The following is an 18,249-nucleotide window of genomic DNA, read 5'->3' as shown; positions in this document are numbered from 1 at the left end:
AATAATATGATACAAAACCATCCAACGCCGGCAGCAGCTGTCGCTATGTACAATTATTACTCTACCGTAAGGGATCACGCCACAAGATCAGTGAAGTCTTATATTATCAGAATATATTCTCGTACCATCGTCTTAGTCAAATCCAGTCCAGTCCATTGCGCCTAGTCTAGTCCAGCCCCGTTACAGACGGTCTGACAACCATCTTGCGGAGCTCCAACAACCCCTTCCAGTTTTCCTCATTCCCGTAGATAGCTTCCACTTTTCTCAAGAGTCAACGCAAGTCAATCCATTGTCGTGCTTCTACACATCCTATCGTGTTAGAAGACGATGCGCATGCGAAAGTAATTAATGCCAACTGATGAGGGCAGTATTCCCCAGTAGCCGACGCCGGCAGCTATCCATAGCAAATAGGTCGCACTGCGTCTTATTCACAAACATTATTAGGTTTGAGGTTCTTTCTGTGCCACTAACCGCTAAGCATTTAGACAAACCCTATAAACATTCCCTCCCACGCACCACCCCCAAACTCCAATTTGTCCGTACTGCTGTTACCTCCCTCCCCGCTTACTGCGCCAGCTGGAAAGTTATTCATAAGAGTCGTAAATCCCGAGCCAAGATCCCATCCACCGCCCAACTCTCCCCATTCTTGATTCTGAGCAATTAGCCCGGCCCATGGATCCCCGTTCTCGATATGTGTTGCTGATGAGATATTTGGTTTCATGGTCGCGGACGGGAAGGTCAGTGAGACAGCAGATGGTTGTGGAAGGGAGGGTGAGACGCCGGGTTGATTGAACGAGATGTTGAACGCTGTGTTAAGTTGTTGATGTTCAGAATATATCCGTGACTTCTTTTGCTGCAGGGCAGTGGCTTCTGGTAATGGCGGCGAAGGAAAGGGAACAGCTTGAACCGCAGGAGTATAGTGTGATTGGACGGACTGCTGTTGTTGTGGATAGACATGTTGCGAATACTGTGTTGTCGTTGACGCTGACGCGGCCGATGGTGCGGGCGCATAGCGCGGCTGCATCTGATGCGACACTCTATTGTCCACCGGCGCTAGCTGTTGTACGGGACCGTATACGTATTCCGAATATCGCGCCTGATGCATCGGTACTTCTTGTTCTTGTCGTCGTTGTTGTTGCTGCTGCTGCTGTGAAGACTGTGACGGCTGCGACGAGTGTTGCACGGGTTGCTGCTTAATCTTCGATTTCCATGTCGCATCCGCTGTCTTTACTTCCGCGATCCGCTTACTCCACAGTACCAGGTTTCCCGACATCGCCATAAAGGACCATTTTTTTTCCTGACACATTACTTTTGCGACATGCTCAACCCTGTCAATAGCCTTGTTTGCGTCGTCGCGGAGTTGGGGCGAATACGAGTCCACGTAGTCGTATTTCACGGATAACGCGACAAGAAAGCAGCGCAAGTTGGCATAAAATAAAATTGACCATATTGATGGGCCAGAAAAGAGCAGCTCGACAGTGGCATTCTGTAAAATCGCCGCTACAGACTCACGAGCGAGAGCGAGCCGAAGAGCGTTGAGTGAAGGGATGAATGTGGAAAAGAGATTTGCTTCGGACGGGAAGGATGGGCGGAAAAATGGGGAGTAGAATAGTAATTTGATGGCGACGAAGTACAACGTCAAATGCGATCGCGTGACGGCCGATAAATGCGTATTCGCGAGCCGGTTACCAAGTTCGGTGATCTCATTCTCGATCGCTCTAAACTGAGCTGCGGTGACATGATGGAATCTGTCGGCCCGAAAACAAACTGGAATGATGTGCTCGAGAACTTGAGCCTGATGTATCAATTCTATAAAAAATTCGTGGGGAGGGGCAGCAGGGTTGTCGACGTCGGTGGGATCTGGAAGCGGAATGGACACATCTGTACGGTAGATCATGAGAGGGTAGCCTTTGCCTGTAGATGTCCATTTGTCTTTGGTGAAGAGGGCCCAGAAGGTGCGGCGTTTGACTTCTTGGAGAAGCGAGGCGTCATTGGCGTATGATTTTTGACGGTGTAGTTTGAGCTCGAGTGCCATCCGAACGGCCTAAATAGTCAGTCTCGACCAACATGATAGGACTGAGACAAATATCATTCATTACCTGGGACAGTCGGAGAGGCCAGGCTTCAACATCGTCGATGCCTTTGCACTGCAGTTCGAGGGTAAGGTGGATGAGGGTGAGTGCTTGACAGGCCTGCAGTGAGGGCTCATAATGTATGAATAGCGACGCCAATTGATTCTGCAGGACTCGTTTGATATGTCGAAAGTCGCGTGACGAAACAATTGCTACTGGGAGACGGCAGGCGACGCCGTACATGGCAGACAGCAGTAGTTGAGAAGGTTCTGTGGTGTGGAGGTATGCACGCGGGACAATTGGGATGTACGGGTGCACACGAGTGTAGTAGAGCTCGTCGAGATGGCGTTCGACAGCCTTATCTAGCTTCAGCTCTGTGTCGAGATCCTCATCTGCTTCGGTTGTCGTGCTCCTGTTCTGCATGTCCTGCCGAAGATGTAACAGATCCGGCGTATCAGGGTCGTCCTGGCTGATAAATGACAAGTTCGACAGCTGAAATCCGCCGTATGCTGAGGTAGAGCCGTCGAGCATGATAGAGCCATCGTTGGGCGCGCGTATGGTGCCTCCCCGGGGTTTGGTCTCGTGCTCAGAATCGTAACAGTCTATCCCGTGCTCGTAGCACCATACGCACGCTCCAGATTGATTGCGCGGGAGTGGCTCGCACCGCAGGTGCCGCTTGCGACAGGCAAGGCACGACCTCTTTGATGCTGGTGTATTTTGCGGAGCTGTGTCGGAAGTCGGAGGCGGCGGCCTCAGGAGTGGCAGCATAGTTGCCTGCTGCCGTAAAGTTGGCAAGAGCTGCCGTGTATCGGACATTTGATGGGTGTGTGTGTATACTTGTACGTGGCGTATAGCTCCAGTAATATTGGCAATGGGAGAATTGGAATTTGTGAAGCGCCGGAGTCGTTCGAAGTCCGGGGAGACACCGAGCATCACAAAGGAGGGTCACTGTCATGGGTCTGATAATGCGCACTCTGCTGCGAATTTCTATAAGGCGATGTGGAACTCTGATAACCACAATACGAATGAGAATGCGGGGGTTTGCCGCTGTTCACTGCTTAAATCAAGACATTTATTGCCCCCCTAACCCTCACGAGAAACGGTTCCTAACATAGTTTATTAATAGGTTAAGATTCTTTTGTGCCATTGATATAATTGAGCCAAAGACGCGACTGATACTTCCGGAAACAAAATAACAGAGATGAATGGTCATATTAGTCCGCTAGTTAATGACTAATGCAACATTTTGGACTATGTCTTAATATCACATATACAACTTATATATGCCGTATCTGCTACATCATGTGGGCCTGCAAAACTGTAGCGCTATAATCATCAAGGTATATGCTGTTGTTACACTAGGTATGAACTCCCAGATTGGGCAAGTGCTATTGTAGTAGTATTACTATGGCCATTAAGTTAAATCTATAACAATTTATAATACGAATCCTCGGGCAACCAGAAATAAGGTTTACCAACAAATATATGGTCTGGGGTAGGGTCTATTTCTCCACATTCATTCTTGGTCTCCAAGAATCGGCATATCATGTCATGATTCTCCCAAATTTTGTAATGACTACGAATGTCGATAAACTATCCACGAGGAAATATCTAGTACATATTATATATCCACTCCAGCAATTCAGATGAGCACGACAAAGCCAGTCCTGCATGCCGGTAATTCGAGCGGTCGAGGTCCGCCTAACAAGCGTATAAAGACTACTCGAGCATGCGATCAGTGTCGCAAGGCGAGATCTAGGTGAGCATACTACATATTTATGTTGTTAAGTAATGCTAACAAGGTAGATGCGAGGATCCGCCTGCAGTCACGTCCGCAGCATCTTCAGGCCGGTGTCGGCGGTGCATCAAGCTCAACAAAGACTGCACCTTTGTCCTGTCCGTTGTCGAAACGCGCGGCCGCTCCTCGTACTTGAAAGTTCTCGACAGCGAAGAGGGTACGGAATTTCCGTACGCAGACTACATCGCGACATTCAAAACTGTCTTCCTTCCGTCATGTCCAATTATCTCGACCATCGACTTCTCGTCTTCCGTCCACTCTACCCACATCCTCCTCACATGCTGCATGCGCTACCTAGGTGCCCTCTTCGTCGGCACACCGGACTACACTCTCGCAGAAATTAGGACATCAATTAAATCCTACCTTTTCACAAAATCCCCTCTCACGCGCCCCCTGCCCCAAAACATACAAGCGCTCGTGCTTCTCGCACTCCGAATCGAAGACCGAGCTTGCGGAATATGGCTAACGACTGCAATTCGCATGGCCTGCGCACTAGGGTGGAACCGCTCCGTCAAGCCACCCGTCCCTTCTGCACCACTCGCTATGACAGATTTTTTGTGGTGGACGCTGGTGTGCGAGGACATTTGGCTGTTCGTATTCACTGGCACTTCGAGCTTAATCTACGCCCGTGATTTCAAAGTCCGAAACCCCATCTCGCCCGCGTTTTTCTGCGACATCGTCGGGTTATCAAATGTGGCGCGGCATCTATTACGGCCAGAAACAGTCGATGCGGCAATGCCCTCCACTTGTCAAGAACTGTTGGCCAACTGGGAAGCAACACATCAAGACATCGCCTCGGTCCCAATTCCCGAACCAACGCTTCCACAGCAAACTACAACGGACGTTTTGCTCTCGACAGGATTGCCAAGCGAGTCATCGCAATGGACACCACCCCCACCTTCAAGTGAGACGTCGCCGCAAACTCCACCGTCACCGGCAGCTTCCATATCCTTGAACACGACATTAACACCAACAGCGTTGATCCATCTCGTGTATGCGGCAGTAGTTGGTCTCCTCGTGCTCGACACAGTTGCCACACGCAACCGCGACCCAAATCTTCTCATTGACGCACAGCGACGGACCATTCTGCACATGGCTTTAGTCCTCGAATCGCGGTTCCGGAATGGGGCTTTCGCGCGATGGCGACTGCTTGCGAAATTGGCAGACATTGCCGGCGCGGCATTATCTGTCCTCGGGATGGAGCGAGGGAGGGAGTGGGCGGCGGAAAGGGGCGATGGGGCAGGTGATATCAAGACTTTGGAAGATTTGTGGGAGTATTGGGAGGTTGGGGATGAGGAGGCTATTAAGAACGAGAGTGGGAGGATTAATGTCCATCCGACTCTTACGCAGGGATGACAGGTGAGGTGTATGATATTGATGGTCGGTTGAATCTTCGTTGAAGTGTGCTGCTACTGTTGGAGTTAGGTTTCTTTTTTTGATAGTTTGCGTTTTGGAGACGAAGAGCATGTTAGTCATGCATGGTACAATTCTCGCTTGTACTCTGTTTTCGTGCACATAATATAAAATATGTTTTTTATCTACAGCACAGATGAATCTCGGGCTTGAAATGCGAAAGAGGCAGTAATACTTTTATAATTTAGATTTGTTAAATTGTGATGGGAAATTCTATTCAACGTGTAATTAGATATTGATTATACGGCATCCGAGCTGCCAGGAGGCTCACAGCTCAGGCCACGTGCACGGGAGCTAGACCATGTGCATGTTAAGTCCAGTTGGGAGCCAGCAATCCTATTGCTTGCGGTATCCAATTATCTGATGGCCATATACGGTTCAGCCGATTAGCGGCGTGCAGATGTCTACAGAGGCAAAGTTAAGATGGACGTGTCCGAACAATATATATATAAATACGTCAAAGTCTGAGTCTAGGATCCAGAGCTAATTTAACTAAAGCTATTCCCCAGTCCATTTTCGAGCGGGCGTAGCGAATGTTGGACTGGTTGTTGGCGATTTGATTCCTTATAATCAAAACATAAGCAAAGGCGCAGTGGGTCCTTGTGACCTTTTTGGTGGCAAGGTGGTCGAGCCGGAGGTGCGACAGGGTGCCTACTCTGGTGTTTCAATAATGATTCGTTTGTCCGTATTCTAGTCAACTAATTGTCCTATAACATTACTTGGGTTGGGCTTTGCGACCGTGTCACTTTTGGTGTTTTCACAATTGCTTCACCATTGAGGTAGCAACTTCTCGTCACGAACACGGCGCGCTTTCAATCATGAAAGCCGCACGCAGCAAAATTATCTGGGTCGCCAGCGCTAACCGTTACTCTTGTGATCCTTCCCAGTTCCGTAAGGGATATTCCCATATTCAGTTTAGCGCAGTCGGTTCGCACTCTGTCTGTCAACGAAACTCTCGAGAAAATTACACATAACACTCGTACCTTACGCTTTTACCTTCAGTATTCATCCGGACACACCAAGCAATCGACATGGCACAGCGGCGCTCGGTAAGACTGCAAGCGAGACGAAGCAGACAAACATCCGGCCTGCTTCGGTTCCCAGACAGCTCCGGCACCGCTATCGTTCCCGTCGGTCCTGGGACGATGCAACAGGAGCAGAACCGGACGAGAGATAGTGCCATGGAATATACCAAGAATGCGCAATACTGCGCGTTGAAGTTACCCGCGATACCCAATATACTGAAATCCAAGAATGGTGAGTCTAGTCATTCTCTGTCGTGGTTTCCTGGGAGAGGATCAGGGCTGATGAGACAGACGGATCGTTTACGGGTTGTATTGATTCTGCCACCGAAAGCGCGCTACTGCTAACACCGACCTCCGCGTATGTCTGGAAGTACTCCTCCCCAGATCATCTTCCCACGGCAATCTCGTTCCCAATTTCGAACGCCTCAGGAGCACAACCACTAGGCGCACTCGTCTCACCTTGCGCCGGCAGCTCCGAGCCCGGTTTAGTGCTGGTCAATCCAACGACAGGGCAGTTAACATACTGGGATGCAGTAGGCGGTGCATTAGCCGAAGGCTTGCTGCACCGGAAGAAGGGCATGGAGACGACGATCCCGCTATATCAATCCGAAACGCTCGAGTATCTCCAAAATATCGAACCTGCAGGTGTTATTCTTGCGACAAGCACCGGACGATTCGTGTTAGTGGCATTGCACGATGGTGTGGGGCGGCCGGGTGTTGCGTGTACAGCTATGAGGGGTGCCGGGACTGGGTTGTGGAGTAATATTGTCGGCTTCGTCAAGCTGGGATCCACACGACGTGACGTCGTCGCCATGAAACCCGGAAAACTACTCGGACGGGGCGAGCGGATGGTTGTTACTGCGAATACTCGAGGCGCGGTCACCATGTGGCATTGTTCCCGCACCGGCGATTACCGTCTTGTACTTGAAATGGACCTGCGGGAACAGTTAGTCACGTCAATAGCAGGTGTATACCCACAGGCCGAGAAGACGTTTCGCGTGCACGACATTGAAATGCTCCCTGACGACGACACAAGGGGGTTACTTTTATCCTCATTCTCTTATGATGAAGAAGACGAGGAGAAAATTTATTACGTCTTGTTTACTGCATATTTTGATCCAGTGGATTTTAGAATTATGTCAGCACACAGAATAACCTGTTATACAACGCACTCGACTCGACCGCCGAGATTATTACTCCCCAGCCCGGGATACACTGCCTTCATCGTTCTTTCGAATGCGGTAATCCTGCTCGATACGGTTCTTAAACCAAAGTCCGACGAGAACTTGTCAACGACATTTAAATGGGAAGACGTGATTCGGTTTAAACCTGAAATCGAGCTAATGTCAGCTGGAACAGAGGATATGAGCCAGATTAATGGTCAAGTTACACGACATGCGGGGATTGTTGTTGTTGCGCGTGGCGCAGGTGTAATTAGGATTGAGAAGTTTGAAGATGAGAGTGGCGGGAGTGTTGTGCGGTCTAGTGCGGATGTTATTAAGAGTAAATTAGAGCAGGCGGTGTATTATGGCTTTATTGATGAAAATCCGTTGGATTTTGGAAAGGTCAAAGAGGTCGGGTATGACATTAATGACATCGAGACAGCGATCAGTGTGGTGAGCGATGAAATTTTCTACGGAAGTAAGTTCTGCGATATCCATACTCATTGTTGCCATGTGCTAATGATACAGCGTCGTTGTATATGCAGGTCGACGAAACGATGACGTGTCTCACGTTGCGGTGTCAAGCACTCGGACGATTGGCTGAGCATCTGAGTCTGATATTTCCTTCCTTGTCAGCAGAAATCAGGTACCAAGTACTCTTCAAACTTGAGAAATGCGAAGCAGCGAAGAATATTTATGGACTATGGTTCGCGTCAGCAGCTCGAAGTGGTATGCTCTCTGAAGTCATTTCAGATATGACACAAGGATCCGGCTCCGTGGACTCATTCTTTCGCGACGACGTGTCCAAAATTGATGATCTGATCACCGCGTTTTCCAACAAATGTCTTGTCCGCGCACGAACGGCGTCAGGGCACAGAAATATAATGCTCCAACACGTCCGCGAAGCAAATGAATTCCTTCTCACGGTGCTTTCGTCGTCTGCAAATGTCATACGCTCTCACTACAAAGAGCCCGTATTCAAACTTTCGCACGCATGGGGTGTTACGCAGCCGTGGACGTCTACCTTCGACATCTTGAACTCGCTGAGCCGGCAATTCGAAGTCACAAAGACCGTGTGCACGTCATTGTGGGAAGTAAGTGACACCGCTGATGGACAAGTCGCTATTAATCTCCGTGAGCTGTGTGATCAACTAGTCGGCCTTGCAGAATCACTTTGTCGAGCCTATGAAGAACGCATATCGTTCTGTGAGGCAACGGAGAGTCGGAGGGAACAGGCGGAAAATCTGAAGCGCGCGTACGCTGAGCAGCGACCGGGATGGTTGAAGCCGCTGTTGGCGTTTGGATGCGGGGAGCAGGCTTTTCAGTTAGGCGAACGGTACCGAGATTTCCGTACGTTAGCGGAGATGTGTCGGGAGGAGAAAGTGCAGCTTGATAAATTCTCCGACGAGGCGAGTCGGGTCGCGCAGGAGAATTTGGCAATGAGAACGAAGTATTATTTCGATACTTACGGGTACGAGTTTGCGCAAACACTGTATCAGTATTATATCGACGCGGGATACACTTCTGAACTTTTCGTCGCGTTTCCGGCGTACAGGGAATATCTCGAACGATTTCTGAGCGATGGGAAGTACGACCGGGTTGCATGGATTCACGACATTCAGGAAGGCGATTTCATTAGCGCGGGGATGAAGTTGGCCAATGTGGCAGAGAAGATGGAGGATCCACTGTCGAATAAACGGCTGCAGCTTAGTATTGCAAAGCTCTGTTTGATTTCTGCGGGTGTAGGTGGTGCGCAGGTGGAGGATGATGTGACGTATATTAATGACCAGTTGGATAGGATTGACCGATTGGAGGAGGAAGATGTTGCTGTAAATGAAGTTGTAGAGGAGTAAAATAATTGTATATTACACATGTACCATAGATCAAACAATTTACTCGCGAGTTACTCATATCGTACACATAGTTATTGCTATGGGAGTTACAAGCTACTCTCCTTGAATGCATTTCGAACATCTTTCAAAAACCGGCCAAAATCCCTCGACTCATTCAACCGGGTTAGCATGCCGTCCAAAACACCCTTCTCCAATTGCGGCTCACATCGCAGAATTTCATAATCAGGATCACTCAAGTCCATAACGACATAATACTCGCGACTCCACGCACTCTCACTAATTAGAGTAAATACAATCTTCAACTGATCGTCGTCGAATCCTTCAATCCGTAACCCTAGATTTTGCTCCCAAAACGCGAGCTCGGGAGCGTTCAGTGACGACTGTGCAAGGAACTTGGCGCGGTCCTGGGAGCGTTCGGCGCGTTTTTTGTCGAGGCTTGATTGAGTTTCAAGGATTTGTGCGACGACGGCGTCACGTAAAATGGTCAGGTCTTGTTTTTTCCGACTGAATTCCTCAATTGATGATTCGGTTTCTTGTACTTCTTGCTGTTCGCGGGCGGATTCTAGCTCGAAATGTTAGATGCATTGAGAACATTGGAACTGTCCAACGGGTATGACCTTACCTTGAACATGCTCGGCTTCCTTTTCTTTGTAGTACTCAATTTGATTGCTCATCTGCTGTTCCTGCTCTGGCCGTATCCTGTTAGCTCCCATGACATTCTCATCCTCTGCCCTTCTCCTCCCCGGCATCACCCTCTCAACGTACCTTTCGCCTCCGCAATCTCTTTCTCGAACTCATTCCGATCCTCTAAAATTCGCTTCCGATCGTCCGCGACAAACGCGTCAAATCTTGCTTGAAATGCATCCATATTACGCCGCAATTTATCAAAATCGAAGGCAAATTGGGGAATGTTGTGCGATGCCGTGCTCATGGGTGAGTCGAGACCTGAGGAGCCGCTGCCGCCACTGTTGGTAGCCATGTCGACAATTTCGATGTCTGATTTGAGGGATGCCAGAGACATCGTTTTGCGTGTTTTCGTGAGTATTGGTGCTTAGTTGTTATCTATGAGATTAGTCGTGGCTATGCGATTATGGGGATGCTCTGAACAACGGGCGATCCGAGCCGTCGTCCTTCTCAAAGTAAACAAACATCTAGGTTGGCACGGAAACCTACTAGAACACCCTAGCCCACGTAATTCCGTTTTGGGAATCGAAAATTTTCAGCAGAACGCCAAGCAGAGTAATCATAGCATTTGGCTTCTAATACGACCGAGAAAAGCATATAGAAGCAATAAGTAGTTAAGATATCTTGGAAAGATGTCGTCTGCGGATATTAGAGATATGCTTGATCTGCCTAGTCAAGTTCCTTCCGCCGGCCGGCCCCCACCTGCGAAACGGATTAAGACTGATGGCAAGAAACTTGGTATGTAATATTCTCTGATTTAGCCCTTTGCTTTTTAATCAAGGCACTTTGATGTAGTATTGATGGGACTAAACAATTGTAGATGGGATTCATAGGGAGCTCCATAATTTGTTGGGGGAGAACACGCATGCTGTGACTGTCATGCAGAATAAATTCAAGGAGAAACCTAATTGGATGCAAAAACCGTCTCCATGGTGAGTTTGCACTGTTGATGGATATATTACGATCTATGTGGGGGAGTGTGAATCGGACCTTTGGCTGAACAAGTGCAGGGTATGGACGAAGTTCAAGAATCAAGCCCGGAAAGATGATTTGGAGTTATACCATTGGGTGCGAGGGACTCCTACAAATGGTAAGACTATACCGTGATTGTGGTTGAATAGTATTAACAAGTTTTAGATGAATATCCATTCGCAAAATTTGACAAGCAGGTCGATGTGCCGACATTCTCGAAAGAAGAATACGACAAAGGTTTAGCCGGTATGAATTCTATTATAGCCATCGTTCTTGACCATGCTAATCGTTACAGACACGGCCTGGACACCCCGAGAAACAGATTACCTCTTTGACCTATGTCGGGAATACGACCTCCGATGGCTCGTTATTCAAGACAGATATGACTACGAGCCCGACGAGAACGAGCCGCCATCGATTCGGACACTCGAAGATATCAAGGAACGGTATTATTTTTGCTGCCGGAAGCTAATGGAGCTAAGAAGAGATGCATCTGGCGTGGATTGGACACCGCGGGATCTTGAGCTCTACAACGCCATGAATTTCAACAAGGACAAGGAGATTATGCGGAAACAGTACTTGGAACGACTATTAAGTAGATCTCCAGCAGAAATAGCAGAAGAAGAACGGTTGATATTGGAATATCGTCGACTGCAGGAGTCATCGAAGAAGCTAGTCCAGGATCGCGAGGAATTGCTTCGCCTGCTCGAATCCCCTCAGACGGCGAATTCGTTCACACAGTACCAATCACCGCAGGGATTGTCGCAATTGGCAGGTAATATCTTGGCATCAGATAAGAACAGACGGCGGAAAGGAGTGCCGGAACCTGCTGCCCAAGTTGGGCCAGTGGCAAGAGCAGTACCTGGGACTCCGAATTCCGGCGCCCATACGCAGGCTGTAGCGCAGGCTCAGCAGGCTCATGTTGCTGGCGTGCAAATCGGAGTGCATGGTATGAAACAGACACAGCAGGCCGGTAGAACCCCAGCGCAGGCCGCTCCGGCTGTGTCGAAGGCTGAGTTGGCGCAGAGCGTTACCGCCAAAAAAGTCGTCAAGAGGGTTCCTCCAGGTGAAGGTACTATAGTTCATCTTGAGTATTGTCGGAGCACGAATGCTAACATTTTTTAGAAAATCTCTACGGTATTTCATACCACGATAAATTAGTCCAAGGCGTATATCTCCGCTCTACAAAAATCAGCACGCTGAAACCGACCGTACAAACCAAAGTCGCATCAATCCTCGCAGAACTCGGTATCGCGCCCAAACTGGCGATGCCGACGGCTAAAGTGTGCGAGCGTTATGAGGCATTGCAGCAGGCTATTAATTTATTAATTGAAACTAAGAAGCAGGCTGACAAGTTGGATCACGAGGTTAAAGTGTTAACGTCTGCAAATGCGTGACTGCAGTCAGATACGAAGTAAAATAAAGTGTAACATATATATGGTGTAAGGGGTTTTGGTTTTATTGGCGTCATGGCTGTTTTGTATTTATCTAATATTATTATCGGATTTACTCAGCATAATTTATAAGGTACAAAAATTTTCGTGTTTGTACAAGGATGCCGAATATCTAATGTAAGCTATTTGGTTAACGATCGTCACGCGTTTTCTTTGCATCTGTACATAACAAACAAGGAAATGACATGTTATTGTATGAATGGTTCACTTCAGGGTTCATTGTCAGGGTCGCACGTCGGTTCTGGTGTTGCTTCCCCTGAATACAAAGCACGATTTTTCTGACCCTAAAAATACAACGCACCGTTCCCTGTGTCCAACAATTCTTTATACAGGAGAAGGACCATTGAGTTATTCAGCCATTGATTCAATTTGTGGTTTGATAATTGAAAGTAGGTCTATCCAAACTATGTGGCAGCAGTGCGGCACTATAGAACGACATCTGACGTTCTTTGTTCAAGGCACAGGCCCACCTGAAAGAGGTCGCATTTCACGACCATACTTAGTCAAATTCGTCCGCATCTACAGAGTCGGCATCATCAAATATCTGTCACAAGGAAAATAATAATGTCGACGCACGCACCGTCGCGGACAAATCTGTCAAGGCCATCATCGGTGTCAGGCAAGACACTCAACCGCTCTACCGCAGTAACCGATGCTGGCGGCTCACAGCGTAGTAATGTCTTCAAACGACAAGTTTCTGTAAGTCTATTATTTGCGCAATTTGCAGTTTAATCTGCTGCACTTTGCTATTGTGGGGCGCTAATGGGACAAAAGGTTAACACGATTGAATCCTGCGTCACTAAATTGCTCGTTGCAACGAAACAGTTACTTGAGTGTCTTACGCAGTGGGCGGAAGGTGATCGGTCAGACAAAGATGTATCGGATGTATACGTTAGTTTAGGGAATGAGTTTAATACCACGAGTCGGGCGTTTCAGAATATTGGGATTGATGTCAGGTGGGCATTGCATTGCGGAGTGCTTCAGAGCAGAACAAGGACTAATGCGTCTACAGCGATCTAGGCGACGTTCCGGGCGACTTGAGAGTCATACTGGAAGAGACGCTGTCGCGCGAACGGTCACAAGCTGGACTGGACATTTATCTTCCTGCGATCCGCGAAATAATTGTGAAGCTCCTCCAAGGTCTGCGGGACAAGCAGGGCTTGCTCCGCCGCATGATGGCGGCAAAAGCCACTGTGACATCGTCAACAGCTCAAACTCCTGCTGTCACGCAGCAGCCGTACGTACCAACTAAAGAACGCTCGCCTGTCCGTCGGAGTACGACGACCGCGACTCCGTCGTCGCCTTCGAAGAGCGACTTTGCGGTCCCCTCGCGCTCAGCGACGGTCACGGCGGGGAGAGATCGATACCAGCTTACAGATCCATATCCACCAGGACAAAGCCCGTCACCTCCACCCCACAGTGTCCCGTTCGATACTATCTCGAAGCAGCAGTATCAGCGGACTCCAGAAGTTGCCATCCCCTCGCCCTATACGCCCGAGCGTCCGCGCATCCAGATCAGCGAGTCTGAATCGCGACAACATCCATACGTGACGCATCCAACTAAAGACCCACTCGCAGCTTTACAACGCGGAGAGGCGCTCGAACGGCGCGCGTCTAGGCGATTCTCGGCGTACCAGTTTGCGAAACACGGAGCCGTGGCAGCGAGTGCGGAGGTGCGGACTCGGTCGCGGGGGAATTCGATTAATTCGGTACATGGCAGTTTTCTTGGGAGCAAATTGCGGTTAAGTTCACCTGCTGAGCAAGACGAGGGGGTCCTCGAGGAAACCGAGGAACCTGAGCTGATCGCGACAGTTGTTGAGCCGGCACCAAATGCGCAAGACATACTCCCCGAACCGGTCGAAAAGGAGAAGCAAGAGGCAGCGACTTTGCCAATCTTCATTCAACTTGACCGGCAGGTCAAAAAGGCCGTACTGGACAAATCCGACATTTCGATAGCATCAATCCGTCTGTTGTTCGTTGAACGATTCTCATACTCACCCGGGGCGGAAAACTTCCCGCACTTGTACATCCAAGACAAAGAGGCTGGTGTGCGGTACGAACTCGAAGAATCTACGATCTGCGACATTTCCGCTGGGTCGGTGGTTAGTTTGAATATTGAGCCAGTTGACGAGGGGAGGAAAGCTATTGAGGATGGGGTGGCGAATATAATGAAGCAATTTGCGGAGATACAGTCCTCTCTGGCGCAACACGCGGATGCCATTGCAAAGGTACTCGACGTGCAGCAGAGTTCGGCTACACAACTCGAGCATGTCGTCAAGAATCTGGAGAAATCACTGTCTCAACCAGCTACGCGGCAGGCATCGCCGACTCCGCAAAAGCCGAAACCAGTTGTCGATAAGGAGACACTTTCCGAACTTGCGTCACTCCGCAAAGATGTCGCCGCTCTCCGACAAATTCACGCTGCATTGACAAAAGATGTGGATACTTCGCTCAGCGATGTGCGGGAGAAAGTCGCAGGCATAAGCGGGACCGGGCAGACGAGTATCGTCGTTGCAGGGAACGTTCAGATCCAGAAGTACAGCGAGCACTTGTCGACTTCGACGGACGATTTGCTTACCCGCGTGGACGACCTGCAAGATGTAATCGAGTCACTGCGGAAAGACGTCGCGTCCAGGGGCGTACGTCCGCTCCCGCGGCAACTCGATGCAGTCGCCAAAGACATCACGTCGGTTCGGACCAGACTGTCGACAGTGGACTCGTACATCAAGAATGAAAAACCCATCTGGAAACGGATATTGGAAAGAGAGCTGGACAATGTCGTCGAAGAACAGCAGTTCTTTACTCATCAGGAGGATTTAGTCGGCGATTTGTCTGAGGACTTGGAGTCTGCGGTTGAGACATTCGAGCTGGTAAGACAGGTGGTCGAGGAGCAGACGAAGAATCCGCGGAGTAGAGGCGCAGCAGCTGTGGTTGCGGGACTGGGCGGCGGTGTTGGGGATACGTTGAGCGGGAAGGACGCGGTTTTAAGGGATGTCCGAGCGTTGAATCCGAATCATGAATCTCGTGTCGAAGCAATCGAACGGGCGGAAAAGTTACGACAGAAAGTGAACGAGAGCAGGGTCGACGAATTCGAACGGGAGTTAGAAGAGTTTGTCGGCGAGGGCAAGCTGAAGAAGTCGGGTGGGATTGAGGAAGTCGAACGGACTCGGAAACAGAGGGAAGAACAGGTGTGGAGAGAGTGGAGTGAGAATAATGCCGCTATGGCGATGAGGGGGATGTAGTTCTTACATATATACATTATATTATTGGTATTGGCATTACGAAAGTGATGATGGGCATTTGAATGGGTAGCATATACGGTGTTGGATTGTTTTTCATATGCTTCAAGTTTAGTTGTACTTTAATTGGAATCACTTTGGAGGGAAGCGCAAGGTGTTCAATAAAGTCTGAAGCACAACAAAAAAGTAAAGCTTCAAGCATTACAATTAGACTCATGAGACCATATCACGAAAGCCAAAGCCAGGCGGATAACGGCAATACGCATCTATCACTACATAAGCTGAATGACTTCCACGTCATTCGCTCAAGCGCGAAGAGGGAAAATTATTATGATAGATTAAATAATAACAAACAATAAACAGTACGTGTGAACCATTCCAAACGAACAAAACAACGCAAAACAAAAGATATATGCGCCTCCATTGTGCAACAACGACTACATCAACAACAGCAATCATAATGATAGAATTCAAAAAACATCGAGCACACCGCGATCTCAACAAAAAATTCTAGATAAAACTACAATGTGAGAGTAAAACAATGCTCTTCATCCATACAATCCAGAATGCCAGTACATTATATGTATATAAATATGAAGTGCCATGCGTAAGCGTGAAAACACCCGACCGCATGTTTGCAATTTTGGATCTTCGTTCTAGTCCTTGACAAGACGCCAACGAATCTAAATCTAAATATAATGGAAGAACTGTGATTAGCCACAGCAAAAAACACCGAATTTTTCCCAGAAACCCTTCTTCTCGACTCGCTGGCCGTTGGAATGCGAGACCTGTTGCTGGGAAGGTTGCTGCTGGGGTGACTGCGGTCCTCGTCTATTTTTGGAGCCGTGCCGGACGACGACGGGCGAAGGTGGTGGTGGCTGGGCCTGATTGAGGCGCGCAGCAGTGAGCTGGGCCTGGGAATGTCGAGGTGTGTTGACCAGTCGCGGGTCGTTGGACGAGAGGTAGTTCGGGTTGGAGTAATGCAAGTTATGTGAGTTCGAGTGCTTGCTGCCGACATCCCAGCCCTTGCCTCCATTAAGCTTCATCCAGTCGTACTCGCCGTCTTCAACCTCGTTGACCGACCGGAGTGCCTGGGTAAACAAGTCACGCAAGTAGTCGTAGTCTGGAGTATCTTCGAACCCAAGGTTGCGTACGTAAGTCAAGTACTTTTCAAACTGCTCCGGAAAGCCCTCGCACAGGTCTTTGATCTGAGTAGTCTGCTTCTTCTCGCCAATTTTTTCGTACTTCTGCTTGTTCGTTGCGGCCTTCAAACCCTGCCATGGCAGACCGCCGCGGAGGAAGTACATGAACACATGGCCCAGGGCCTCGAGATCGTCTCGCCGGGATTGCTCGCGGCCGAGATGTGTGTTGATGCTCATATACCGAGCGGTGCCGCTCAGGCTCTTGCGCTCGCGGTATGGGATGTGTTGCTTTGTTTTCGGGTCGCGGTACTGCTTGGCCATGCCGAAGTCGACGACGTAGATGAGGTTCGCGTTCTTGGTCCCGGGGCGGCCGATAAGGAAATTGTCGGGCTTGATGTCTCGGTAGATGAGATTTTTCTCGTGGATGGTCTGGACGCGGGTGATCATCTGCTTGGCAACCATGACAACGGTCTTTATGCTGAACCGCCGGCCGCACCAGTCAAACAGGTCTTCCAGGCTGGGGCCCAGCAGGTCGATGACGAGGATGTTGTGAAGACCCTCCTGGCCGAAATAGTAGACATTAGGGATGCCGACACAGCCGACGAGGATCTTGTATGTCCGGTACTCATCGCGTAGTTGCGGAGCGTCACTTTTGCGTGGTTCCTGGAGATATTAGCAAGTGCCACAGGGAGAGGACTGCGGGTAGACATTATGGCGCGACAACATCGCATCGGCCAGACGCTATAAAATACACCACTGAAGGCAAAACACAAATGATAAACAGGAACATACAAATTTTATAGCGACTTGTCTGTTGTTGAGGAGGTTTGTGCCCTCGAAAATGACGCCGAAAGAGCCCTCGCCTATCTTCTTGCCGACACGATAGTGGACGCCAACGACGTTTGACGAGTGCAGCTGGCCGGGTGCTGAACTCATGGTTGAAGGGAACGAGGTCCAGGATGCGATGACGGAGAAGGTGCGAATGGTTTGTACTTGTTAGTAGAGGTGGTGGAGTTGGCCAGGGAGGTAGAGGCTTGCGACAGCGTGCCGACGAGATTCAAGGGGCGGACGGGACCGTGGCAGTAGTAGTAGTTAGCCCGGCCGCGCAAACACCAGTCTGCCCTAGCCCTAGAAAGCGGGTCCAGAAGAACCAGCTCACACTTGCACTGCCACGCTGGGCAGTGCGCTAGCCGCAAGTGGCAGTGCACATACGTTGCATTTGCTGCTGTCGCCTCACGCCAGGCGGCGGTAAAAGTCCTAACAGGTCACCGCACTCACAACCTTATGTGAACGCAGTGCCACACTGTGCTGGTGGCAAAACAACCCGCACAATGTGAAATCTAAAATAGTGTAACTACTCATGGAATGTACTGTGTCGGCTATTTCACTATTGGCTCTATAAGCACAAGATAGACAGCCTATGATGACAGTCTA

At 49.4% G+C, this 18,249-nt stretch overlaps 7 protein-coding genes across 7 annotated transcripts; 4 read left to right on the top strand and 3 right to left on the bottom strand.

Annotated features, from left to right (window-relative positions):
* Positions 1-481: 481 nt before the first annotated feature.
* On the bottom strand, positions 482-2,840 carry V1508DRAFT_359005 (fungal-specific transcription factor domain-containing protein; the record flags this gene model as incomplete). Its single annotated transcript, XM_066937086.1, has 2 exons — positions 482-2,044; positions 2,100-2,840. The coding sequence occupies 2 exons, from the start codon at positions 2,838-2,840 to the stop codon at positions 482-484; spliced, it is 2,304 nt and encodes a 767-aa protein (XP_066793869.1).
* Positions 2,841-3,435: 595 nt separating this feature from the next.
* V1508DRAFT_423307 (uncharacterized protein) lies at positions 3,436-5,583 on the top strand. The gene is made up of 2 exons (XM_066941153.1): positions 3,436-3,831; positions 3,879-5,583. The coding sequence occupies exons 1-2, from the start codon at positions 3,719-3,721 to the stop codon at positions 5,224-5,226; spliced, it is 1,461 nt and encodes a 486-aa protein (XP_066793868.1). The 5' UTR covers positions 3,436-3,718; the 3' UTR covers positions 5,227-5,583.
* Positions 5,584-6,314: 731 nt separating this feature from the next.
* Positions 6,315-9,324, top strand: V1508DRAFT_399391 (Nup133 N terminal like-domain-containing protein; the record flags this gene model as incomplete). The annotated part of the gene is made up of 3 exons (XM_066938258.1): positions 6,315-6,540; positions 6,600-7,949; positions 8,000-9,324. The coding sequence occupies 3 exons, from the start codon at positions 6,315-6,317 to the stop codon at positions 9,322-9,324; spliced, it is 2,901 nt and encodes a 966-aa protein (XP_066793867.1).
* Positions 9,325-9,410: 86 nt separating this feature from the next.
* V1508DRAFT_359038 (chromosome segregation protein Spc25-domain-containing protein) lies at positions 9,411-10,255 on the bottom strand (the record flags this gene model as incomplete). Its single annotated transcript, XM_066937088.1, has 3 exons — positions 9,411-9,886; positions 9,947-10,012; positions 10,090-10,255. 3 exons carry the CDS (start codon positions 10,253-10,255, stop codon positions 9,411-9,413), a joined length of 708 nt encoding a protein of 235 aa, XP_066793866.1.
* Positions 10,256-10,546: 291 nt separating this feature from the next.
* V1508DRAFT_423301 (uncharacterized protein) lies at positions 10,547-12,730 on the top strand. The gene is made up of 6 exons (XM_066941152.1): positions 10,547-10,746; positions 10,829-10,940; positions 11,019-11,098; positions 11,146-11,226; positions 11,276-12,052; positions 12,106-12,730. Exons 1-6 carry the CDS (start codon positions 10,641-10,643, stop codon positions 12,375-12,377), a joined length of 1,428 nt encoding a protein of 475 aa, XP_066793865.1. The 5' UTR covers positions 10,547-10,640; the 3' UTR covers positions 12,378-12,730.
* Positions 12,731-15,995, top strand: V1508DRAFT_423297 (actin interacting protein 3-domain-containing protein). The gene is made up of 3 exons (XM_066941151.1): positions 12,731-13,133; positions 13,209-13,390; positions 13,447-15,995. The coding sequence occupies exons 1-3, from the start codon at positions 12,999-13,001 to the stop codon at positions 15,674-15,676; spliced, it is 2,547 nt and encodes an 848-aa protein (XP_066793864.1). The 5' UTR covers positions 12,731-12,998; the 3' UTR covers positions 15,677-15,995.
* On the bottom strand, positions 15,988-17,852 carry V1508DRAFT_423292 (kinase-like domain-containing protein). Its single transcript, XM_066941150.1, has 2 exons — positions 17,608-17,852; positions 15,988-17,478 (listed from the first exon to the last, which is right to left on the bottom strand). The coding sequence occupies exons 1-2, from the start codon at positions 17,749-17,751 to the stop codon at positions 16,387-16,389; spliced, it is 1,236 nt and encodes a 411-aa protein (XP_066793863.1). The 5' UTR covers positions 17,752-17,852; the 3' UTR covers positions 15,988-16,386.
* Between the last annotated feature and the right edge of the window lie 397 nt (positions 17,853-18,249).

Source organism: Lipomyces doorenjongii, assembly GCF_038497915.1.
Source record: "Lipomyces doorenjongii strain NRRL Y-27504 unplaced genomic scaffold V1508scaffold_57, whole genome shotgun sequence".
NCBI lineage: Eukaryota > Fungi > Ascomycota > Lipomycetes > Lipomycetales > Lipomycetaceae > Lipomyces > Lipomyces doorenjongii.
The sequence above is the reverse complement of the archived record's forward strand: the minus strand, read 5'-3'. Positions and strand labels throughout refer to the sequence as shown.